General features: G+C 47.1%; 2 protein-coding genes across 2 annotated transcripts; both read left to right on the plus strand.

Annotated features, from left to right (window-relative positions):
* Positions 1-2278: 2278 nt before the first annotated feature.
* LRRN4 (leucine rich repeat neuronal 4) lies at positions 2279-11341 on the plus strand. The gene is made up of 5 exons (XM_041474105.1): positions 2279-2416; positions 3971-4687; positions 5847-6051; positions 7141-7278; positions 8382-11341. Exons 2-5 carry the CDS (start codon positions 4009-4011, stop codon positions 9997-9999), a joined length of 2640 nt encoding a protein of 879 aa, XP_041330039.1. The 5' UTR covers positions 2279-2416; positions 3971-4008; the 3' UTR covers positions 10000-11341.
* Positions 11342-18679: 7338 nt separating this feature from the next.
* On the plus strand, positions 18680-24705 carry CCT4 (chaperonin containing TCP1 subunit 4). Its single transcript, XM_041474080.1, has 14 exons — positions 18680-18877; positions 19311-19363; positions 19604-19693; positions 20276-20384; positions 20911-21053; positions 21312-21433; positions 21517-21649; positions 22008-22147; positions 22335-22431; positions 22750-22860; positions 23126-23256; positions 23351-23585; positions 24098-24211; positions 24493-24705. The coding sequence occupies exons 1-14, from the start codon at positions 18760-18762 to the stop codon at positions 24508-24510; spliced, it is 1614 nt and encodes a 537-aa protein (XP_041330014.1). The 5' UTR covers positions 18680-18759; the 3' UTR covers positions 24511-24705.
* Positions 24706-25844: the final 1139 nt, after the last annotated feature.

Here is a 25844-nt window from a genome sequence, read left to right on the forward strand (position 1 = left end):
CCCCGGGGAAGGGGCGTCTGCTTCAGCTCTCTTTGCATCACGCGTGTGAAAAGGCTGACAGGAACGCCTGCCTTTGCTAACTGGTCCCTCAGGTTGTCACCGAAACTCTCAGAAAAGCGGAAAAAAGAATAAAAGGCGACATGAGAACAAGTCAAAGTGAATCACAAAGGAGAAATCTCTGCCTGCTGTTAGCAGATATTTCAAAGAAACTTGTGAACGAAGGCTGCTGCCTGCTCTGGGAAACCTCCACCAGTACCTGGGCAGCTGCCTGAGATGTAGCACCATAGCAGAAATATTTCAGATGATGAGAGTTTGCAGCTAAGCAAAGAAATAACATGTCATACAATGGGAAAATACAATAACTGCCACAAAAACTGGCCAAAGAAAAAAGCAGAAACAAAGACGGAAAATAAAAAAACCAAAGCTCATTTTCCAAGGGCGCTCTGCCTCTTGCAACAGGTTCTCTGTATCACTGAGAAATCAAAGGCCTCTGGGCAAAGAAAACCTCCACCTCCCTTCCACCTTCACCAAAACGAGCAGCCGCTTTCCCAGTCTGACAGTCTGCTCGACTCAGTCTCCAAAATTAAATCAGTAAGGATGAACTCATTAAAACCAAGGCAGCTTTTGGCTCACCGAGTTTCCCAGAGTATTTTCTGTAAGATATTAAAATCAATAGGATAACAAATAACCCTAAAACAAGCAATAAAAAATCCCTGTCTGTAAATACTGAGCTAAGGGCAGCAAACACAAGTATTTAATAGTCCAGGGAAAAGCCACAAAGCCAGGCCACCTCTCGGCTTCCCAAAGAGGAGCGCCGCAGCCGGCAGCTCTGCCAAGCCTGAGGGAAGGCAGGGTTTCCACCGGCCTGTGTGGAGCTGAGCTTTCCACCCCTTATCCCAAATTCTTCAGATTTTTGTAACCTGCCCCACTTTGCCCTTTGAACCGCGGAGTGCGGAGCTCCGGAGGTACCTGCGGGCGCGCACGTGCCGGCCCGGCTGCCCCGCTCCGCCTGCCCACCAGGGTCAACGCGGGGATTAGCCCCTCATTTAGGAAACCATCTGTCTGGCCCTAGAGCCATTCCGCAGGGCAGCAACATGTGCAGCTCGCCCAGCCTCCAAGGGAACGGCGGTGGCTCCAGGGAGTCCTACTGGAAGCCCCTATCTCTGTTCTGTGGACGTTCTGGTGTTTTTCAAGGCTCTCTCCCCACGCACATAATGGCCCACACGGTCAGTAGATAAGGTCTGCCTAATGTGTACTTGCAGACTCAACGTTTTTGGGCAAGCAAGACCTTTATCTGCACTTTAGCACCGAAGTTTACAGGTCGGTGCTGCCTTCATGTCAGGGATCTGTTTTGTTGCCCCGATAAAGGAAAAGCACTGACTACTGTTCTCCTTGGAAATTTTAACAATTAATTGTCCTACAGTAGCAACAGAACAACCACCCTTTTGCTTTTACTTTGGAACAATCTCCATCAACTCATCCCTTTATGTGATCGCTTCCCTGACTTTATTCTCTGCTCTCGACCTAATTACTGTCTGAATTGTGGGAATGCTGAAAAACCCAGCTCGGGGCAGGTCCCTCAGTGGGAGATGGTTTATGTTGTCAGTTTTACTTATCCAGCAAAGGATGAGAGAAGTAGCAGGAAGGGAACTGTCCCAAGCCATGTGGTACACAGATGCGGAACGGAGAACGCAGCCCACGCACAGCGGGACCAGCAGAGGCCTCCCAAAGGCCGTCGCACGGGGAGTGAGATGCCCTACGCCCTGCCCTCTCCATGGCAGAGAGAATTCCTCTCTGCGAGAGGAGCAGGTGAGAGTTTCACTTCTGACATATCCTAAGGGCCTCCTTAAAAAAAGTAATTTGTCCTGCGTGAACTTTTGCAGGATTTACTCCTCAAGAGCAAAAGTCTTAGAAATTTAAACACTTGAAGCCCCTCATTGGCGCCTAAAGAGAGACCAAAGCTCATGTCAGCAGGCAGAGCCTCAGCTTTACATCATCCTGACCTGCCAACAAAGGAGCACAACAACTCCCCTCCCTCCCCCCGTTGGTGGAAGACGTGAGAGTCGGGACTATTGACACTGATCTTTTCCCTTTACCCCCCTCTGCTTAGACAAAGACAGACAGGAGCAGCCCTGCCTGAGTGTTGGGAAATAAGAGCCCTCCCACCCACCTCCTGCTAGGGCCAAGGGAGCGGGGAAAGCTGCCCGGAGCCGCCCCCTCTCAAAGCTGCACGCGGGGGAGCGAGCCTGGAACAAACCTCGCCTGAGCTTGTGGGCAGAGCCGGGAGCAGGGAAAGCTGGGAACAGAGAGAGGCAGTCAGTTCACGCCGGCTGAGTCACCCCAAGGGTATAAAATCAAGGCCAAGCAGTCGGAGCCACTCCGAGCGCAGGCACGAGGCACCGGGACTTTGGGACAGGTACGTGCAAGCGGATGCGGTTTAGAGGCAAAGATTAAGATTAAATCTAAGATTGGAATACAGCAGCCCAATTCTTCCCATCCTCTCCCTGCCAATGTGCTGCGGAGCAGGAGATCCAGCGGCTCCGGTGACCGGGAAGCCCTGAGGCTGCTCGGATCTTGCACGGTTCCATCTGACGAAAAGGACACAGGCAAACACAACGCATTATTTTGGTGCTCCGGTGTATGCGATTTTGCTGCTCCCTACTTCAAACCTGGGATGGCAGCAAAGGATAACGGTCTGGGCAAGACCTGGCGTCATTCAGGGAAGGGCAAGGAGCAATTAAACTTTGGAATAAGTCAGAGATATTTCATAGGACGTGGGGTTTCGGTTACCACCCTACACTGTAATATATTTCTGGGCGAGGAAACATCATTTTGTTGCCGGGAAGCACAAAAGACAGTTCAACAAGAAAAGCACGAGTTTGAGGCTGGGGTTAATTCCTTCCTCTGACGCACCTCACCTGTGGGGACCTCGCACAAGTCACTAAGGACTTTTTTTTTTTTTTTTTACAAAGACCAAACCGGGGGTGGGAGGAGGAGGGAGCACGGCGGGAGCTGTAACACTAAAGAACATGTTTCTTGGCGCTCAGGCCTTTGGGGCCCCGATCCAGGAGCATACTCAGTTTCTGACCACTTCCACTGAAATGTGGTTCGGGAGCTGCATTTTCAGTGCATCCTTTCCCAGCAGCTGGGCCGTGCAGCCTGTCTGTGGCTCTCTCTGCAGCAGAGCCCAGCCCCTGTGCCTGGCACACAGGCTGGGGGGCACTGCCAGCTGCTCAGGAGCCCAAAAACCCCGGTGGGGTCCCCACTGGAACTGTCCTCAGAATGGGGCAGAACAGCTCTGGCAGAGCCCACACAAGTCCCTGGTTTTTCTGTTCCAGCTCCTGCTAAGGAAAAGAAAGTCCTTCCTGGCACAGGAAAGGCACTTTTACCTGCCCATTCCAACACAACTCAGTCCAGTTTGGGGTCCTGGGCTGTAAAGTTTGGCAACTCTCCTCTGTCCTCGGATCTCTTCATTTGCTTTACACAACCTCACAGAAAACAGTCCCCTGCCACAGGCACATTGGACCCGGTTGTTTGGGCATCACCCCACTGGAAAACTCTTCCCACTGGGCTGGCCAAACTGGGCACTGTAGGACAACCTGCTGGCTCTGAGGGTCCTGGTGTGGGATACAACTTGGTTCATGCTTCCTGCATGAACGACTGTAGGCACACTTAGACTAAGACTGCATGATACTTCTAGAAATAATAGGAAAGGGCTTATAAACTGTTTCTCTTTTAAATAGTTTTTATACATTTAGACTTAAGACTGCATGATACTTCTGTCCCTAAGAATTTATGTTTACTTAGGCTTAATTACAGAAGAGCTATTAATTATCACTTATCACTATCTAGAAATAATAGGAAAGGGCTTATAAACTGTTTCTCTTTTAAATAGTTTTTAGATGACTGGAGGGATTTTAATTTAGCTCTAAATGTTGTTGTTTTGTTTTCCCCTCCCTGATACACAAAGGAAACAGATCTTGCAAACTACAAGCACCTCTGAGAAGGATGTTGTCACCCTTGCTCATCCTCCCTCTGCTGCTGGGGACCACAGCACATGGCCTGGTGAGCAGAGCAGCATCCAGGGATGTCACCACCTTTTTCCAGCTGGCTCAGGAGGACTCTTGGGAGAATGTTAATCTCACCAGCATGTCCTGTGAGGATCAGAAGAATAGGACCTGGGTCACCCTGCAGCTGACCAACAGCAGCCTGACAGCTTTCCCAGTCTGCCTTCCGGAGGCCCTGGAGACCCTGGATCTCAGCAACAACCTCTTGGAAGAGGTGAATGGCACAGAGATAGCGAACCTCCCACAGCTGCGTGTCCTCTCGCTGAGGCACAACCGCCTCTGGGCAGTGAGGTGGGGATCAGAAGCCCTCAGCAGCCTCCTCAAGCTGGACTTGAGCTTTAATAAGCTGTCATCTGTGCCATCCTGCCACGGCTCTGCCCTGCCTAACCTCAGGTGGTTGTCCTTGGCTGGAAATCCCCTGATTGAAATCCAGCCATTGGCTTTTTCCTGCTACCCTCAGCTGCAGGTCCTGAACCTCTCTGCAACGCTGCTCGGGCAGGATGACAGCAGAGGAATTAGGGACTCTGCTTTTGCCGTCAGCACAGATCCCAACGAGGCCATGAACGGGCCTGGAAACTCCATCAGTGTGCTTGATCTGAGCGGGACCTTTTTTGAGAAAAGTAAGTTTCTGGGTTTCCCACTGTAAACACAGGGCTTGGTCAGACCGGGGGAGCAGAAGCCTTGCTGGGACAATGGCTGCCATCCTGGCTGAGCCTGGAGTGCGGGGGGAACACCCCACACTGAAAGCTGCAAACAGCTGGTCCAGGCATGCAAGGCGCTGTCACGAAAAGCAGCCTCCCAGAGGAAGGGCAGAGACCAAACACCATGAGACAGGACGATTTGTCCCAGTGCAGTCACCCACCTCCATCCTAATCCCACTGTCTGCTACTGACAGTCATCTCCCTGTCAGCCCGGGATTAGTTTTGGGAAGCACAGGAGGAAATTAGTTTCTCTTTCCAGACAGGCTGTTGAAATCTTTCTTTGTCCCCACAGCTACACTCAGCTTTTACAGCTGCATTGAAGTAGCACAGAGAGAGGCTTTTTGTGCCATCCCTGGCCCGGCCAAATACTTCCGCTGAGTTGGGAGACAATCCCTGCCCCGAGCGATGCACAGGAGGCTTTTTCCCTTTTGCTGGCCTCCTCTGCCAGCCTCAGTTTATACCTGAGGTACTGACACACACAGATGTGAGATGCCTTGCCCAGCTGCTCTCAGCCTGGGGCAGGGCCAGGGCCTCCTCAAGCTAGAGGCTTCAGTTCAACTCACATTAAACAGCTGCACTACCAAATTTCCTCCATAAATTTGCCTAATCTGTCTTGTGAGTTACCCTATTGAGTCATGGGACAGAAAGGCCCTTTTTGTACAAGATCTATCCTTTCAGTTTCATGCCTCTTGGCTCTTTTTCCTGTGCTAGGAGAAAGAAGTGATTTGCCTTTCTTGCAGCAGTCAGGAACTTGTAGACCACTTTCCTGAGCAGAGAAATCCTTGTTCATTTAATCTCACCCAACAAGAAATCTACTCCATATCTCTTATCAGCTTTGTTGTCCTATTTTCCCCTCTTTTCCCCTGCCCTATGACAGCCTGACCTGCGGGGACTGTTACAAAAATGCAGCTGCATGACTGTTTACATGCTGATGTATTGACTTTTGTTCTATTCCCTTCCCAAAGAGAACAGCTGTAGAAGGTATACTTTATATCTATGAATTCAAACCCTTTTTCTAGGCAGAAATCCACAGGAATGCTCTGTTCAGGCAGTAGGTGTAAGTATTTTTCTGTTTCAGTTCAACCAGAGTGGGCCAGAGATTTGGCCAACCTCAGTTCACTTCACCTGACAAACATGCCACGGTTAAGAAGCCTCGACAGCGACTTCTTCAAGTCTCTGCCTGGTCTCCGAGAGCTGCACTGTCAGGACTCCCGTTCCCTGGGTTTCGTGCAAACAGAGATGTTTGGCAGTGCTCCTCATCTGAGCCATCTCTCATTTGAGAAGTGAGTTGGGTTTTTTTGTCCTTCCTCACATAATACTGCCTTTGCCTCACAGCCTGTGGTGCCTGGGAGCTGAATTGAACAGTTTGTTATCAGATTTAGGAAGGAGGTGTGGTCTTGCTGTCTTTGCCCTGTAAAATCTGTGATCTGGCCTGATAGAGCTGATACAACCCAAGGAGGCAGCATGGGGCTCACAGCACAATTAATTGTTTGCTTGAGGTTGCATCCATTGTGTTCCCACTCCTCTGCATTATCTCCCTGTCCCATGGATTAATTCACCCAGCGCTGTTTAGATCAGCACAGATCCACTGAACCCTGCTTGTGATAAAGACCAGGCTTCCAAGGGCAATCCATCCCATCAGAGGAGAAGCAGGTCACTGAGGGTTCCCTGCTCTGCAAGGATGAGTGCTGACAGTTCCCCAAAACTTGCATCTCAGAAGCAGACAAAAATCCTGTCCCTTCCACTTTTAGTGTGAGAGTTTAATATAGTTCCGTGGTCATCATTAGTAAAAGCAATGTTTTAGTCCTCATTCTACGGGTAGCACCTCTTGGTACGTCACATACCTGAAATACTAAGAGGGATAAAAGTCTGAAACTGATTATCAAAATAAGAGCAGGTGAAGTGCACACAGAGGAGTCAGCATAAAGGAAAAAATCTGGAGAGCACTTTGAAACATTTTTATAATAGCAACCCAGATATAAGCATATCAGAAAACAAACACTTAGAGCACTGGCTGTGCCTAGAAACCAGTTTCAGGAAAATAAACCCATACAAAGTAAAAATCCTATGGATTCCATCCCCCTTGATTGCCCTACTGAATTTACACAGCACTTTCCAACATTTGCAGAAATACCAGTTCAAAGGGCTAAAAATCATGCCCAAACTTTAAGGAATTCAAGACCTAGAAAGAAGAGAGCATCTTCTGAGCATGCAGAGTGCAGGATGGTGGGTTTAATAACTGCTTATTGCCACAGCAACTGGGAATATTGCTTTGTGCCTTACACACACTAAGGGTAAAGGGATACTAAGCAAGCTCCAGTCCTTGGAAGGTAGCTCAGTGGTTTTTAATTATTGTATTTGTCTTCTTGTAGCTGTAACCTGAGTTCCTTTAATTCTTGGAACACCAACTCGTCGGATGGCATCACCATCAGCTTGTACGGGAATCCTCTGCTGTGCAGCTGCCAGCTCTCCTGGCTGCTGTCCAAGCCCGAGAAAGTTGTTCTGCAAAAGTAAGTGAGCTCAAGAGATCAAGAAATGCTCTTCAGACACTTCAGTGTGCAAGTTGTCTGGGGACCAGACATTCACCACCATTCACTGAGTTATTCAAATTCCTTGTGTGTTCTTCCCTTCCACAAGAGGTAGAAGTGCAAAATAATGTCCCTTTCAGGGACAAAGCATAAAGTGTTATTAGCTGTAGATTCTGCTTTAAGGTGAGAATATTTTCTTACTGTTTTGGACCATATTTCACATATTTCCATATTAGCCGAAGATAGAAAATGAGCTGTCTTGATGTGCCAGCGCTGGGAACAGCAACTGGGAAACTTTGAAAGATCTTTAACAAATTATTTTCTCCTCACCCTGCTACTTGCAAAGCTTACATCACCACCGGCAGTCAACAAAGCCCCTCGCAAATAGCACCATTTCTCACCTATTGTTTTCATGCTCCCCTACAATTTTACGGACTAATTACAGTAAGCTGCAGTTAAAGGAAGTATTTGCATATAAATGGTCTCTCTTCCTTTTCAAAGGCCACCAAGAAGATTTGTCATCAAATCTCTCAGAGAGCAGGGAAGTAGATTGTTGAAATTAGACAGTTTTTCATCGGGATGGGTTTAGCAGTTGCATTCTTTACCAGAATTTCAGTGTCTGAGTAAATAAAGAATTCGATCTTAGTCATTTAAAAGTCCCGGGTCAACCCACCTCCAGCTGCCTAAACCAGATGGATTAAGAATCCGGGGAATCCTGTCATAGCTGGCTGCATGTGTTCCCCTGTTACTGCTGCAGTAAAGTCTGACCCTTTAAGACAAGCTGAATCCCGATGCCCTTTGTTTAAGTTCACAGCCATTGTTGTATCAAAGGACACTTCCCCTCGGGCATAAGATATCCCTGCACCTTACAAATCTAAAGAGCGCAAACTAAAAACTAAATTCCACAGTCAGTGCTGTGGAAAGCTGCCTGGACTGTTGTTAAGGCAATCTAGCTTTGGTCTAGGTTTCACGTTCTCACTAACATAAAGATGGTTTTGACACCACGTCACCAATTCCAATCCAGGCAGCCTACAGAAACCTGTAATGTTCTTCTGGATCTTGACGATTCTGTTTTCCCTCTGCAGGGCTTGGGAGACTTTTTGCACACCCCAGGAAGATTCAGGCAGACCTTCGACATCTTTTTCACTGCTGGAGCTCTATGATAAATGCCAGTCAGAGAGCAACATTACACAGCCCAACTCAAACACAGCCCTTCCTGATCGTGGTGCTTTCAGCTTCACCAGTGATGATGCCTCTGCTGTAGTAACAGACTCAGCTCTGCTGACCACAGATGTGACTCACACCAGCTCCCTAATCCAGAGGGATGCAAGGAGCACTGCATCATCCAAGCCAATGCTAACCAAAGACATCTATACCAGCTCCCTAATCCAGAGGGATGTAAGGAGCATGGCAACATCTAATCCAATGCTAACCAAAGACACCTATACCAGCTCCCTAATGCAGAGGGATGTGATGAGCACGGCAACATCCAGCTCAATGCTAACTAAAGAAACCTATACCAGCTCCCTAATTCAGAGGGATGCAAGGAGCACAACAACATCCAATCCAATGCTAACCAAAGACACCTATACCAGCTCCCTAATCCAGAGGGATGGAAGGAGCACGGAAGCATCCAACCCAACGGAGCCCATTCTTACAAAGGCCAACAGTTCCTCCCATGAGGAGGAGGCAGTTTCTGAATCCACAAGCAGTCCCCCTCCCTTGGCATCTGTAACCTCCTTCCCAGTTTTTCTCCAAGAGCTCTTTGCTCAGTCCCCAGACCACAGCTCCACAAGTCCAACTGGAACAGAGCAGCTACAGAGAGGGCTCAGAACCACCAGCACGACATTGCCCCGGGAAGGGCCATTAAACCAGACCACCAGTGATTATTCCACTGGAGGAACAGGAGTCCCCCACACCACCAACCACCACACTCCCTCCTTTGCCTCCCATGCCAGGGAAGGTGCCCCCAAAACGAGCCCCCCACAGCTGGACTCCACAAGGAGCAGTGCCCACTCAGAGCCTGCGCCCAGCACGCCATCACCACATTACACCGATGACTACGACTACGAAGAACAACCAAAGGAGGAAGCCCCGGTGCAAACGGCCCAGGCTGCCTGTGACTACAATCCTTGCAGGCACCTGCAGAAGCCGTGCAGGGAACTCCAGAACATATCCCAGTGTTCATGCCCTGGCACAACGAGGGAAGATGAGATTCCAGACCCACCCAGGCTCAGAGAGGTGATTGAAATCACTGACAGCTCTGCACAGATACGCTGGTGTGCCCCATATTCGGTTGTTCACAGCTATGAGCTGATGCTTCATGCCCAAGACAACGAGGACAGGCAGTTTGTCATGGACAACATCTACCCCACGGCCAGGCAGTACACTCTGTACAACCTGCTGCCATTCACCACTTACCAGATCTGTGTGACTGCCTCCAACAAAGCAGGGTCAAGCCAGACAACAGGCCAGGAAATTCCAGGTAATTCGTGCACCAGCTTTAAAACAAAACCCAGCTACAAATATGTTTTTGCTGGTCTGTCTGCAGCAAGTGGAGTCTTTCTCATTACTACAATTATTTTATCTGTATGTCTGTGTAAGGCATGTAAAAAGCCTCAGAGTGAGCAGTATGGCACACACTTAGTCTCCTACAAGAACCCAGCATTTGATTATCCCTTAAAACTACAAACCACTAATTAGCTCTGGGTGATTGTTGTATGCATTCAAAGTTCACTATCTCCATCACCTTGGTGTGTTTTTGTGAGACTCTGAAAACGTCCTTCAGCAAAACTATGAACCATCAGATTCCATAACCCTGACGTTTCTAAGGGAGAGAAAACCACAAAAAAAAAAAGAGAAAAACTAATAATGAAGGTAGTCAACCAGAAAAAGTCTTTGGACTCCTGTTCCTGTGCTAAGCAGCAGCAAGCCTGGACACTAAAAGTTGTTTTTGTAATCACCTACAAATAGAGTAGCATAAATTTCACACAGTGAGAGGCTGCCTGGCCAGCTGTCTGCCTCCAGTATCTCCCATGATCACAGTCAGATGAGAGCTGCAATCCAAGGTGCATTAGGCTTAGCAAGATGTACTCTGCTTTTATTCACAGAGCAAAGCTGGGGATTCAATTTTTTAAAGGTATTATCCATAGAGTACAGCTGAAAGGAGTGAGTGGGCTCAGTGACAAGGGGTTGTGCAGATCTAACTCCTCTAAGTAAATGCAGTGGATGCAGATGATCAACCTAACTTCAGTTCAGGAAAAAGAAACATTAAATTTAATTGTAGTCACAGATTGTGCAGGATCCTTAGGGCAGGGGTAATTGTTTTGTTCTGACTTTTTATGAGGTTGTCCACAACTGAGCCTCCCAAGTGCTTCCCCAAAACAAGGTCACAGGCAGTGGGAGGTTTGCAGTACAGCAGTGACACACGGAAGTGGGGAGGGGAGCACGTTAACATTTGCTTCCCAGTGGATTTTAAGCAGAGAGGATGTTCCGTCCCATCTACAGATTTAGCAGCTGATGATTTACCTCATACAGAGGCAAAAAGCCAATTAATGAAGCAATTTAATGTGTGTACTGCTGAGGCTTGAAAAACCCAAATCCCCTGCACTAGCAGACAGTTCTGCAGACACCTTTCAAATGAACCCTTGGGTGCCAATTTCTGTACAATAATAGTAAGAAATGCTGACAATCCCAAATTTGAGCTTGCCATTGGAATCCAAAGAGGTGTCCCAGTCTGATGTTTCCCCATCAGAGGAAGGCTTCAGTTCCAGGAGCTGCCTGTTCCTGCTGCTGTACAGTGCTGTACAGACACAGTGCATAAAACCCCCTGAACTCTCAGGGGAAGGTGCTGTAGTGTGTAAAAGTCTCTGTTCCATTCTCTTGGGGTTTTTAATGTTTTCAGTATTACTGAAATAAAAGCCACAGAGCTATGTTCTGGTTTTTTTATTAAAGACATGGATCTTGGTGTTGTCTTTACCATCTACAATGTTTAGCCTGAGAAATTAACTCCATTTGTTGTTTTGGAATGTACTTTCAACATGTAGTAAAGAAATGGTTTTATGATGTTAGATTTGTGTTTTCTGATGTCCCAGGAGCTTTCATTTTGTATGTGGCAGAAGGAGGCTTGCTCCTTGTCACCACTATGGGCTTCCAGTCCTTTCCTGGGAATGTGCCCTCTCCCCAGGACTGCACTGGGAATGACCCCATCACTGGACAGATACAGATTCCTGCCATGTGTGTCCCAAGTTTGGCTGAGCACCATGACTCAAATTTGTAATAGAAGTGAAATGCAAATGAAGACAGGATGGTGTGACCTCTCACTTTGAAAATCTCTTATTTTCACATTCTGGTAGTTCAGAGTTTTCTCTGTTTGGACCCAGTTTTTGATACTTATTTCTGGCCTGGCTTTTCCTGTGTTTTCTCAAGGATTTAGTGAATGGATACATATGATTGTCATTCAAATCAGCAAGTGAGCCAAAGATTCATTATCCCAAACTGGGGCAGAGATCATCCATCCCCTTGTGTTTGCACAGCATAGCTCTAGGAGACCTTGACTGGTGTGTTTGGTTTTACCAGAAACAAAGCAAAATAAGAGATTTGTGAATAGCAATTTATATTGTCTCGAAGATTAGCTCCAGAGAAGGGCAGGAAAAAAAGATACTGCAACTGAAAATAAAGATTGCTTCAACTTAAATATGAGTTATTCCAAAGCAAGAGGACACCATTTAAAGTGAGGTATTGGGAGGACATATCTCACTACCCTGTACCACACTGCAGCTCATAATCACTGAACTAGGAAGTTCATCACAATTGATTTCTCCAACCAGTTCTCACACCAGCCTCTCCTGAATTTCACAGCCAAGGGAACACATCAGACCCTCCCATTCTTTTAAAGTTTCGTTTCTGGGACCCACACAAATATACAAGTCCTGCTCCCAAAATCCACACTCGTTCCAACTTAAACAGCCCCATTCCATCTGAGCTGATGAACCATCCTGAAGCACAAATGCCCCAGACAGGGGCAGTGCCTCTCTCTTGCCCAGTAGCACTCAACCCTTCCACAAGTGGAAAGGGGAATGGGTGAGATGTAGCAGTAGGGTTAAAAACATAGGATTTGTATTTATCAACACCTCGGAGAAGTATCAGTGCTTCAAATGCAGATTTTTTTTTTTTTTTTTTTTTTTTTTTTTTTTTTTTTTTTGGATTTGTATTTATTAACACCTCTGAGAAGTATCAGTGCTTCAAATGCAGACCTTTTTTTTTTTTTTTTTTTTTTTTAATGCTACTACCGCTTTGTATTTTCACCAGGATTCATTTTAGTAATGACCAACTGAACTCTTTTCCCAGTGAAGGGAGCTCTCAAAGAGCAGCTCTGGATTGAGGCAATGAGGGGAGCAAAGCAACCCAGGGCTGCACGGAAACTCGTGTTATGGAGCTGCCCAGCTTTGCTCCGCCCGCTTGTTCCTCCCCCTTTTCCTGATTGCGCCCAACAACAAATCCTGTTTTTACCTCCAGCTTCAAGACATCAACCTTTGGCAGCATGACTGAAATACCCAAACATCTCTGAAACAATTTTTAATAGCTATCAAAGCCAACATATTAAAAAATATAACTAAAACTTCACTTACTGTTGTGCAGTTCCACTTGTTCTGTTTCTCTGAGAGGAAGATCACTTGGGGCAGTGCAGAGAGCACTGAAATACAGTTTTTGAACAGCTTGTGTAGCTTCTTGTGTGTCCTTTCTTTCTCAGAATAGTCTTATCAAGATCCGTCTCCATTCACTTGTGTTAGTCTTCTTTCCAAAAACCAAGTCCAAGCAAAGAGAGTCCACAGCAGCCAACAGTGCCTGTGTCACAGCAGAAGTGCACAATGCTCCATCTCTAACAGTACTTGCAAATCAGTCACTGAGTCTCACAGTCTCTCCCAGCAGAAACACTCTGGGAAATGGAGCTGAAGCACTCCATACAGGAAAAAAAAGGCTCTTTAAGGGCCAGAACTTTTGCTGGCTGTGAGGGAGCAGGGAGGGACACCTTGCTTCTGGTGGAACAAATGCCATTAGAGAAGCAGTCCCTGAGAGCCCTGTAAGCAGGCATGTGGGAAAGCCCAGAGCAGCAGGACAAGGTGCTTCAGCCTGATCCATCTCAGCACCAGAAGGGATCCCACTTTCCAGTTGTCCCAGGCCAGAGGGGTGCCAGGCACTAAATGGGCCAGCTGGGAGGTGACGCAGCCCAAGGCAGGGAGCTCACACCACATCCCAGGTGTGCGCCTCTTCCTGGAAGGATGCACAAGTTCAACCACGATGCTCCATCAGCAAGCACGGCCCTGGAACAGCCATACTCCTCCCAAGGGATCTCTGGAACAACACGTTTGTATGGAGTCACAAACAAGGATGCCTCTGAGGGCTCAGGATGTTGCTTGCCAAGAAGCCTCTGATTTGTTCTTTACCTGTGAAACACAGAGATACATCACAGGTGAGAACATGTTTTGTATTTGCAGAAACAGATTCATAAAACAACATGTTTAAACTCCGGTGCTTTTTCTTTTCATCAGCTCTCCAAAGGATGCAGACTTTGTTCTGAACAGGACAATCCGTTAATCCCAACCTCTCTAAAAAGTAATCAAGCAGCATTACAAATCAGCACTGTTCTTCTGAAATACATCCAGGAGGCAATGCCTCGCAGCAGGGCTAGTGCTCTGCTGGCATCTAGAGGGAGAGGGGGGAATCATCTCCCCAGGCATTCCCACAAAGGAATACTCATTCTTTCACCAAAGAGCTTCAGCCTGCACCCTGCAGACCAAGGGTCACTGGCTTACACTCCCGGTGTGCTCCTGTGTGTCCTCACTTACTCTTGTGTGAAGAGAAAGAAGTGCTGAGAATTAACAGCAGCAACAGACGCAGTCCCACAAACTTATTCAGCAGCTTGTCTGTCCCTGCCTTGAATTCCTTTTGTAGCCTTATGACCAGGAACTTGTCTGCCAGGTTGCCACTGACTTTTTTTTTTTTTTTTTTTTAAGAGCAAGGAGAGAATACTGGAAAAACTGGAAAATCTACAAGTGCAGTAAGATTTTTTTTAACTATTGTAGATTTAGAAGCAGAGATCAGATCACATTCATTGCTTAGAGGATAAATAAATTACTTAGAGGATAAATACATTACTTAGAGGATAACTAAATAGCAATGTTTACTCTGATGTCTTAGCAGAACAAAATCACTATTGATAGAGTGATCAAACCACAGTGCAGCCCTGTATTTTGAGCTGCTGCAGAACCCTCACCCTCCTGAGCTGGGTTACCTACAAGTACATGTAATAAGGTAATGCTTGTATGGCACTGCATGCATTTCCTGACACAGTCCCACAGTATGTGTCCTCAATTTTCCTAGGTCCCTTGCTGGAAAAACTGTGTGAGCAGCCTTTTCCTCTATGGGCGTGAAATCAGATTTTTTTAAAGGAACTTAAGGGAGAAAAAGCCCTCAGAAAATATTAACAAGAAATGGAGGGAGTAGGAAAGGGACAAAACCTCTTCACCATACATATTCCAGAGCAGGAAGGAAAAAAAAAACCACAAAAAAACCAAACAAAACAAAACAAAAAAAACCCCCAAAAAAAAGAAGAAATCAAATAAAAGAATCCAAGAAAATCCATAAAATCCAGAATCCCTCATTCATTGTCTTCTCCAGGAGGTGGAAGTAGCCATGCAGCCATCCCATGCAGGCAGGACTGGCAGCTCCTGCAGGGCTCAGCCTCAGGCACCACGAGCCAAAACTTCTGGCATGAAACTCAAGATAGAAGAAGAAAAAAATATTCTCTAGGTAAAGACTTTCTTCTTCTCTGAAAAACTAAAATTTACTTGTACAAAAAACTTCATGCTGGGAAGTATTGCATTTATTCAATGTTTAGAAGCTACTCACTCTTATCAGAGCCTGATTAAGGAACGGCACTTAATAACTTATCTAAGGCCATGGGGTGAAATGATGTCACCCTGCTTGTGGCAATAATTCCTTCTGCTGTCATCACTGCTGCCTCAAGGATTCTTGGTGAGTTTTCTCCAGGGAGAAGAAAAAAGACCCCCAGGAAGATTAACCTCCATTTCAGGAACAATGTTCAGCAACAAACATCCCCAGAGGACTGAGCTCTGCCCTCAGTGCAGCTCTAACTAAAAATCTCTCTTCTTCATGAAGCTGCCTATTCACACCAAGCCAGAAAATGCAGTTTCTATAGCCAAAATTAGGTCCAGGTTCTATTTGAAGAACAGAGTACTAAGCACACAAACTTGTCTTTCCCCCCCCCCCCCAAGGAACTAAGCTAAAAAACTCCATTACAACCTCAGGATCTTGTATTGAGGTGTTTATTGTGGGATTTGTATTCTCTCATTGCTTCTTGGAAATGTGGAACAGGTCAGAATAGCCAGAAATTATGATAAGAGGGCAACAAGAACAATATAAAGTGCAGGTAACTCCAAGTCTAAACCCAGCTCTTAAGACAAATCCAAAAGGCTTCAGGGAGTGCTGGCTTTAAACGTGACCTAGTGACACATTTGGTCCTTGGGTGCTCTGGCTGAAAGCTCAGCCTTCACCCTGACATGGCAAGTCCTAAACCACAGAGCCTGCTCTGGGTCAGTCCCCAGCTGGTGCCACCTTCACACCTGCAAGGGCCTTGGATGAAACCCAACCATTGCCAGGAGTTCATACTGGACACAGAACGAGGCAGATGAGGATGACAGGGGATGACAAAAGTGGATAACAAACCCCCTTAAATCAGCCTGACAACTCATCTTAAATCCAGTATAATCCAGGATCTCCCCGAGGGCTGATGAACCCTTTCATCTGCCCTGAAGCCCAGCCCCAGGGAAGGAACCGTGCCAGACCAAAACTGTTGGTAAGGCACCCACTGACCACAGCAGCTCCAAACTTAGCTCAGCAGCTTGCTACACACCCACTCAAAATCCAGGCTCCACCCAGCAATGGAACACACTGACTCCAAACGAGTCCTAGCACTGCAGGAGCTGCTCTTGCCAAGCACAGAGCCATGTCACTAGGTGGCTGGGACAGCACCAGCTCTAACCTTCCAAATTTCCTTCCAAATCCTGGAGCATCCTTGCTCCCAGCCCTAGGGCACCACTGAGCAGCGCGTGGTAACTGCTGCTAGCAGCACACAATCCCTCTGTGTTTTCCTCTCAGGGCCTTTGTGGCATGCTGAGGCAAAACCAAACCCAAAGCCCAGCTCAGCAGCAGAGAAATGACATCTGCCACCACCCAAATTTACACAACATCCTCAGATGTAGCCATGCCACAGACTACACACACCGAGGAGAAACCAGGGACTTCCTGGGACACCACAACAAACCCTAAATGATCCCTAACCTGAGGTAACAAGGTGACCAACCACAAGCCAAACCTTCCCCAACAGCTCCTTTAAAAGCTTGGCTCTTTATTAAGCTGTGTCCAGCTGTAACATTCCATTATCCAGATGTTATCCAGCTGTAACATTGCATTAGTGCTAAATATCCAGGATTTGGTACTGCTGCCCTCCTTGCTCGGTGTAATTGAAGAGCAGGGTCAGAGTTCACAGTGATTTTGGTCACTTAGGGCATGTTTGGATCATTTTAGAGGTGATATAAATCCAGATATATCCAGACTATTACTTTTCCCTGTATATGACCTAGGTGTGCATTTCTCTACCTTTATAAGAAAACCGGTCTCCTCTCTGCCTGCTAAAAATTGAATATAAAAAGGCAAAGATCATCCGCTTCCAAACCCTCTTCTCAGTTATCTGTTTCAAAGGTGCATAAATCCAGCAAAGAAATAAAATCAAAAACAACTGCTAAAAATGGTTGAAAGACAATAATGTTTTTCCTATTTCTCCATTTTGACAGCTGCCCAGATGCTGGGTTTTGATGTCTCACCATACAAAGCTGCTCACCGTGAGGATGTGTTTCACTTGCAACGAGCTCCTGATGTAGGTGCAGGTGCTTTAAAATGGAAAACAAGCTCAAGAGCTCCCATTCTCCACCTGTTTCTTACACCTTGCTGGTGCAGGGCAACATTTCTTGGATCATTTCCTTCATACAGGAGAACTTTTAACCCTGGCTTTTCACACCCAGCTAGAGATATGCTATAAAAATTATAGGGTTTAGGTATTATGTGGGCATTTTCCTTTCAGTCAGAGGTCTTTTTTGAGCTGCTGTGTTTTACTGTGAACACAATACAGAAAGAATTCACTTTGTGGGTTTGAGTATGTGCTTTGCATCTGAACTACGTTACATTTGTAATCTGTTAAGGGTGAAGAAAATAACTTAAATAGCTATTCAGAAATATAAAATAAATTAAAAAAAAAAAACAAAACAGGAGCTTCTTATAGCAATACAGTGGTTAAGCTCATCCTAATAGGTATAAACTATTTTTCAATTATACCCTTATTTTTAGTGAGGATAAAGGCTACTGCTCTACAATGGTGATGTAAGCTGAGCCTCTCAGACACATGGGAAGATCGGGCTGTTACAAAAAACATACTTTGTATCTGTTCTTTTCCTGCAAGTCAATCCTGCCTAAACTCACCTGCGACAAAGCTGCGGCTTAAACCCCTTTTTGGCAACTGTTTCTGTAAAACACAGATCTTCAAAACCTACTCAGGACAGGCGGGATGGCACAGCAGGTCCTGAGCTTGGGAGGGAAAAGCTGCAAGGTGCTGCGCCGAGATTTATAAAAGGGAAAGGCTGGGGCTGTCGGGTGATGGGTCAAACCATCCCTCCCGCGGCTCCCGGCTCCCTGAGGGATGACAGCGGGATCCCTTGGGCTGTGAGCCCCATCCCTCAGCTCCCGGCTCCCTCAGGGCTGAGGGCGGCATTCCCCGGGCTGTGAGCCCCATCCCTCAGCTCCCGGCTCCCTCAGGGCTGAGGGCGGCATTCCCCGGGCTGTGAGCCCCATCCCTCAGCTCCCGGCTCCCTCAGGGCTGAGGGCGGCATTCCCCGGGCTGTGAGCCCCATCCCGCTCCATCCCTCCCTCAGCTCCCGGCTCCCTCAGGGCTGAGGGCGGCATTCCCCGGGCTGTGAGCCCCATCCCGCTCCATCCCTCCCTCAGCTCCCGGCTCCCTCAGGGCTGAGGGCGGCATTCCCCGGGCTGTCAGCCCCGTCCCGCTCCATCCCTCCCTCAGCTCCCGGCTCCCTCAGGGCTGAGGGCGGGACACCCCAGCCGCGCCCTGGCGCCCCCCAGCGGCCACGAGCGCAGCGCGAGACAAGCCCGGCAGGGCCAGGCGGGAAAACCTCCCCAAAGCCCCCGAGCGAGCGCGCCGCTCCTCTATAGGCGTCCGCGCCGTTCGCCGGCAGTCAGGTGGAAGGGGGCGTTTCTCTGGGCCGTGGAGCAGCGCGCAGGCGCGCGTCGGGCAGCCCCTGGTGACGCGCGGCGGAAGGCCCCGTTCTGGAAGCCTCCCGGGCCCGCTCCGCTCCCGTCCCGCTCGGCCCGGCCATGCCCGAGAGCGCGCCCGGCAGAGCCCCCGCCGGGGCCGCCGGCAGGGCCAAGGGCGCCTACCAGGACCGCGACAAGCCCGCCCAGATCCGCTTCAGCAACATCGCCGCCGGCAAAGGTGCGGCGGCCGCGGGGGGAGCCGCCCCGGGGCCGGGGGAGCCGGGCCGGGCCCGCGTGGGCCGCGGTTGGGGCGGGGGGCGATGGATCCCCGGGGTGCGAGCGGGAGTTCCGCGGGTGCCGGGGCTGGGAGCTGCCCGGGGTGCGGCACTGGGCGCTGACACGAGCCCCGGTGGCTGCGCGCTGCGTTCTGCTCCTTTGTGATTGCCCAGACCTAAAATGGCTGCACTCAAATGGTCGGATAATAATGGGTTAAAAAAAGGGAAAAATGTGGAAATCAGGCCTGAGGCTGCAGCATTCTGCATCGTTGCGCTCTTTGGGATCCTTTAGTCTGCCTGGGAACTTAAAAGGGGCAGGAATTTTGTGTTTAGAAAAGACGTTTGAATGTTTGTAGTTCTTGAAATCAGCTTGGAAACGTTTTCTTCTCTTCCCAGCTGTTGCCGATGCAATTAGAACGAGCCTTGGACCAAAGGGAATGGATAAAATGGTAAACTTCGTGTTTTAAATTCTCAAAATATTGATCTTATTGGAGATACTGTAAATTCAACATGTCCTTTAGAGGACGCCTCCTTTTGCCTCAGTTCTTCCCCATGTCCCGGGTATTTAAGGGAAAGTGGGAACTGAATGGACATCTTGCTTTTGAAAACGAGGTTTAAAAATATTTTGAGCCTCAAACGAGGGGCTTGCAGCTGCTGATCAGAGCTGTGTTCCTGCCCTTTCTTCCCAGATTCAGGATGCTAAAGGAGATGTGACAATCACTAACGATGGTGCCACCATCCTGAAACAAATGCAGGTTCTGCACCCTGCAGCCAAAATGGTGAGTGCCTTCTTTTCCGTTTTGAGGGTTTGAGGAGCATTACCCAGGATAGTGACAGAGCAGGAGATTTTGTGCCTTGTGCTCCAGGAACATTTGTTTTGATTGTGGCACGTGCTAAAGAGTTACAAACCATTATTTATTACTCATGTGCCTTATGCACAGTCTCTCTGGACATGTTTTAAAACATAAGGAAAATGAAAATTTTGAGAAAGAATATTAAGAAAATGTAGCCCGAACCTTTGTGTGTCATTTGAGAAGGAAAAATTCATGTCCCAAACCATTAGGACAGAAGGGAATGAGGGAAGGCATGGCCAGGTGGTCTGAGGATCCAGTAGCTGGTCCTTTGAGATGTTGAAGGTTCATGGATTTGGTTGTGGTTGGAGATGGAGGTGAGCTTCCTGTGGCTCTCTCCAGGGAAGGAAAGGGTAAACCTGCTAGATGGGTGTGTTCAGTTTTAAATTTGGAGAAAAAAGCTCTGCTTCTGGAAGTGACTTACTGTAGCCTAGCTGTATTTTGGCCAAAGAAGGGTATGGGTGAACAGCTCTCTGTATATTTATTTTTTTGCCATAATTTCTCCTTTAGTTGGTAGAGCTGTCAAAAGCACAAGACATTGAGGCTGGTGATGGCACGACCTCTGTTGTGGTCATTGCTGGAGCTCTCTTGGATGCCTGTTCCAGACTCCTTCAGAAAGGTAAATAAATGCATTTAACATGCACAGATTGTAGGTACTGCAGTCATTTCACCCTTTTTTTTTTTGCCATTTTTATGGGATGGAGCTTAAAGTAGCTGAAATCAGTTGGAAGGATAAAGGGTGTATCCACACTCCAGGGAAATTGGGGAGTTTCATGCAGGACTGTGGGAAAGCAGTTTTTGACAATCTGAAGTTTAATCAGTGTCAGCCTCCTCTCAGGCATCAGCTGAACAGCAGCAGCTTTAGGAATGCCAAGAGAACTTGGAGAAAGTGTTTCTGGGATGTCAGGGATTGCAGGGGACTTGTCTGTGAGGACAGATCACTTGGAATGTTGCAGCTTTTCCCTCAGGTTTAATAGCAGGAAACAAGGGAGGTCATACACCAGTGAAGAGCATTCTGCTGAAATGCCTTCAGTTTATTCTGAGCATCTTGAGTTTTAAAATGGAAAGAGATGGTGAAGAAAAACCAAAAAGACCTGTGTTTGGAAGGGTGGAGGTCTAACAGGCATGTTTTGTGCTCTGCACAGGAATTCACCCCACCATCATTTCGGAGTCATTCCAGAAGGCTCTGGAGAAGGGAATCGAGGTGCTGACCAACATGGCCCAGCCCGTGGAGCTCAGTGACAGGGAGACCCTGCTGAACAGTGCAACCACTTCCCTCAACTCCAAGGTACAGCTGCACTTGCACTGGCAGCTCCAGCCCAGCCAGGCCCTGCAGATTCCAGGTCTAAGGCAGAGCAGTTCCATTTTCTGTACATCCCCCAGAATGGCTGCTCTGTCCGTGCCATGGAGCAGCCATGAAGGAGATTCTTTGTTAAGACATCTTTGCTTCAAAATTCTGGCATCAGATATTGAAACAATATTGTGAAACTGCTGTTCATCAGCATGAAGGCTCTCACCATGGTTTCTGTACTGTTGAATCCCTTAGGTTGTGTGTCAGTATTCCAGTTTACTTTCTCCAATGAGTGTGGATGCAGTGATGAAGGTGATTGACCCAACTACAGCCAATAGTGTGGACCTCAGAGATATTAAAATTGTGAAGAAGTTGGGGTAAGAAACAATTTGTTATTAGACAAATTTTGTCTCTGTGACCTCAGTTTCCCAGAGTGCTCCAGCCATTTGTTTGTTTCCAGGGGCACAATTGATGATTGTGAACTGGTTGAGGGACTCGTCCTGACTCAGAAGGTGGCAAACACCGGCGTAACCAGAGTGGAAAAAGCCAAAATTGGCCTCATTCAGTTCTGCTTGTCTGCTCCAAAGACAGATGTAAGTCACACTGTGGCTAGAGCAAATGCTCATTCTCTAGGACTTGGGACAAGCAAATGGAATAACAAATATTTTTTTAAGATGCTGTGGTGTGAACTCTATGCCACATCTAGAGTAAAGGGCTGCTGGGTCCTGAAAAATTATAGTTGGTATAAAAATTTGATTAAATTATAAATTATGTTTAAATTACTTAAAATTGCTAAATGTTAAACATTGCTTAAACTTAAATTCAATGTTACCTGAACTGTCTCTAGTAATTTTTTACTGTTATGCTTATTTGTTTAGAATTACAGCATCTTCCATTAAAGAATGTGGCACATTTTGACACTTGCTTTTCTGGTTTTTTTATTTGAAACAGATGGACAACCAGATTGTTGTTTCTGATTATGCTCAAATGGACAGAGTGCTGCGTGAGGAGAGAGCCTACATCCTGAACCTGGTGAAGCAGATCAAGAAGGCTGGCTGCAATGTGCTGCTCATTCAGAAGTCCATCCTGAGGTACCTTAATACCCAGGCACCGTTGGAATTGTTTGGAAAACTGAAGCCAAACACACTTGGCAGAGTAACAGTGGCTGTGCCTTTAGAAAGCACCAGCACTGTCTGTATTTTGAGTTTGATGACATCCTTGCTTTGTACTCTGAAGAATTTGAGCCCTGGGACCTGACTCCTTCCCTCTTGTTTTTAGGGATGCTCTCAGTGACCTGGCCCTCCATTTTCTGAACAAAGTTAAGATCATGGTGGTTAAAGACATTGAAAGAGAGGACATTGAGTTTATATGTAAGGTAAGGTGGGTCATATAAATGAGCAGCAGTGTTTTAAAATCTACCCCAAAACTAACTGCCCAGCCAGGGCCAGTTTATTGTGACATTTTCAAAAGTTTCATGTTTTGACTATAATGGAAGAGCAGACAGCAGACATTGCCCTAAAAAACATTCCTACTCTGCTGAGCAGCCACACTGCTGTAGAAGGATTCAGGACAGATGTAAAAGCTGCAGTCCCTTCTGCTTTTTACTGTCATAAGCAGAAGAACAACATGCAGTGTACTTGCTGACTCTGCAGTCAGCCTCTGGATTAATTTTTTTCCCCCATTATTTTTCCAGACAATTGGAACTAAGCCTGTGGCTCACATTGACCAGTTCACCCCTGACATGCTGGGCTCTGCTGAGCTTGCAGAGGAGGTCAACTTGAACGGTTCTGGGAAACTAATAAAGGTGAGTGAGGGACAAAATGTTAATAACTACTTGCCATCTGTCTCTTGTTTTAAGAACTGGTGGCTTTGATGTTTTTTACTGTGGAATTTATTACATTTAAGTAGCTGTTTCTAAGCTCTGAGTAGCCACTGACTTCAGCAGTGCAGTGGTTTTGCTTGGCCAGACATCAGTGCTGTTACAGAATTTGAAAGTGCCAGTGGCAGTGTCTTTTTTGTCCCAAGTTTTTATTTCTTCCCCAGTGTCAGTATCTGGCTTTATGTTTTAGATTACAGGCTGCACAAACCCTGGGAAAACCGTGAGCATCGTGGTCCGCGGATCCAACAAACTCGTGCTGGAGGAAGCCGAGCGCTCCATTCACGATGCCCTGTGTGTCATTAGGTGCTTAGTGAAGAAAAGGTAACGTCTCAGTCGGGTTAATTAGTAACTCACAAAGCCTGGTTGTGTGTGCTCTTGTGTGAGGTGAGGTTTGATGGGCATTCCTGTGCCTCAGGGCTTTGATTGCTGGCGGTGGAGCCCCGGAGATCGAGCTGGCGCTGCGGCTGAACGAGTACGCGCGGACGCTGAAGGGGATGGACTCCTACTGCGTCCGTGCCTACGGGGATGCACTCGAGGTCATTCCCTCCACCCTGGCTGAGAACGCGGGGCTCAACCCCATCTCCACGGTGACAGAGCTCCGAAACAGACATGCCCAAGGAGAGAAGACAGCTGGCATTAACGTCAGGAAGGTGAGGAGGGGTTGGAATAGCTGGGTGTTACAGGAGACATGCTTAACCTGCTAAGGGCTGGACTAGGGAGAGGGCAAGGTGGTAACCTCCCTAAAATTAGCAGAGGGAAATTACAGCTTGTTCTCTCAGGAGCTCACCCTGAGCATTGATAATAGCAGATATTAAATGCTTTATGCACATGACAGGAATCATCTCACGTCTCCTTAAAAGCATTTCAGCTACAGCAAAAGATCCATTTAGAATGATCCATCAATAGGATCTGCAGTGGAAGGTGTCTTAAGTTGGGAGTAGCACTATAGCTCTTTCTCAGTTGGCACTGTTGACCTTTGTTGTTGGCTAATTTTGACTGGATGTGTCAAGTGCTTGGGGAGAGAAGATGTGTGCTGTAATGTCCCTGTTGCAGGTGAAAGCCCTGTGATAGTCCAGGAGCTGATTGCCCTCAACTAAAAGAAAAAGTGCTAAATGTGACTGTAGTGTGTCTTGCACAAAGTGAAGGCTCCTTGTTCCCCTAGGGTGGCATTTCCAACATCCTGGAGGAGCTGGTGGTGCAGCCTCTGCTGGTGTCTTTGAGTGCACTGACCCTTGCCACAGAAACCGTGCGCAGCATTCTCAAGATTGATGATGTGGTGAGTGGTGCTGGCATCTTGGTTTGGGTTATCCTTCCTCCACAAGCACCAGCATGCTGTCATTCATCTGCTGGGCTTCAAAATGCAGTTACTGTGTGGAGTATTCTCAGTTTGTGTGCTGCTTAAGACCATTCAGCCTTTTTATAACTGCAGCTAATGAATTATAAATACTACACCATAAAGCAAGGAATTAGAGTCCCTAAAAGGCCAGGATCTTTATCAAAGAAGGAATTGTGATGTGTCCTGTGCTTTCTTCTGCCTGACTGTGTGTCCTCCTGCAGGTGAACACTCGAGGATGAGCTGAGCAGAGATGTGGGGACCATGGTCTCGAGCTCCTGCCCTGTAGCTGGAATATGGACTCCTCACCAAAAGCGCCTGTGTGAATTGGCTTAAACTCCAAGACTGATGTACTTTGATCAGGTTTAACTTAAGTAACAGTTGGTTTTCAGAAAGAAAATGCTGTTTTGTCAATAAACACACAGTAGTCTACCTGACTCTTTGCTGTATAATTTTGTTGGAGTTTGTTACATTTGGTTACTTTTCTCTGCTCCTCTTTAGGGCTGAAACTTTTAAGGTGACCAATCTCTTTTTGTGATATATTCTAAAAACACCCCTGCAGTGCACTCTAGTAACACTTAGCTACCTTAGAGCTGCCTCTCGCAAAGCTTTCCCTGAGGCAGTGGTGGTTCTGCCCTCAGTGATGCCTCTAGGAGGATCTTTGCAGTGGGAGCACCTCCCCTTCCTTGCTCTCCTGAGCGCTGCGCTGATTCCTGATGCCATCACATGAGCCAGAGCCCTGCCCAGGGTGTTCTTCACACGGTTCCCTCTCCTGCCTAATTGCCTTTCCCAAAGCTAGCTGAGAGGTTAAAAGTACACTGTTCTGTTAATAATGCAAATTAGCTTTCCAACTTCTAATTCTTAGCCTGACATATTGAATTAACCCTTTCATCTCCATTGTTGCTATATTGAAACAACCTGATTCCTCTTAGTGTTTAAAGGAGAGTGTTCCATTTCTTCTCTCATTTCCATTCATGATGGGTTGGAGCTGGAGCTTTTGAGTGAATTTCCAGCGTGGTGTTGATCTGCTGTTGTGCCAAGTAGAACAAATAGAATAACTCAACTACTAATTAATAAATTAGACAATTGATTTAGGCATTAATGCTCTGCATTAATTATTCATTGTCTGTTTAAAATTGCAAATAGTGCCTTACCCCACAGGGTCACATCCAACAATGATCTTAGTTTAGTTACTATTACTAAAGCTTTCATCCCCCATTATCACAGAGTTACAATTCTTGACAAGAATTACAGCAATTGTGTGTGATTTCATCACAAAAAGTATTTGTGATTACACTACATTAAACAGGTCCATCCAGCATTAATTCTTCTTTGTAGAGGAAGAATGTTCCTGCTTGTCCTGATAGAGGATAGACTATTCCTAGGGCAGAATGTTCCTGGTTTAAGGTAGAATATTCCTAGGACAGAATATTCCTGCTTCTCCTGGTTTAGGATAGACTATTCCTAGGACAGAATGCTCCTGCTTGTCCTATAGAGGATAGAATATTCTTAGGGCAGAATGTTCCTTGTTTCGGATAGAATATTCCTGGCACAGAATATTCCTGTTTATCCTGGT

Source organism: Pyrgilauda ruficollis, unplaced genomic scaffold, assembly GCF_017590135.1.
Source record: "Pyrgilauda ruficollis isolate IOZ18807 unplaced genomic scaffold, ASM1759013v1 scaffold31, whole genome shotgun sequence".
NCBI classification, from domain to species: Eukaryota; Metazoa; Chordata; class Aves; order Passeriformes; family Passeridae; genus Pyrgilauda; species Pyrgilauda ruficollis.

Excerpts from the sequence above, each read along its gene's own strand:
- LRRN4 (XM_041474105.1), top strand. The coding sequence starts at position 4,009 with ATGTTGTCACCCTTGCTCATCCTCCCTCTGCTGCTGGGGACCACAGCA. Across the intron at positions 4,688-5,846 it reads CGGGACCTTTTTTGAGAAAA|TTCAACCAGAGTGGGCCAGA; the intron begins GTAAGTTTCTGG and ends TTTCTGTTTCAG. Across the intron at positions 7,279-8,381 it reads GAGAAAGTTGTTCTGCAAAA|GGCTTGGGAGACTTTTTGCA; the intron begins GTAAGTGAGCTC and ends TTCCCTCTGCAG.
- CCT4 (XM_041474080.1), top strand. The coding sequence starts at position 18,760 with ATGCCCGAGAGCGCGCCCGGCAGAGCCCCCGCCGGGGCCGCCGGCAGG. Across the intron at positions 21,650-22,007 it reads TGTCTGCTCCAAAGACAGAT|ATGGACAACCAGATTGTTGT; the intron begins GTAAGTCACACT and ends TATTTGAAACAG. Across the intron at positions 22,148-22,334 it reads ATTCAGAAGTCCATCCTGAG|GGATGCTCTCAGTGACCTGG; the intron begins GTACCTTAATAC and ends TCTTGTTTTTAG.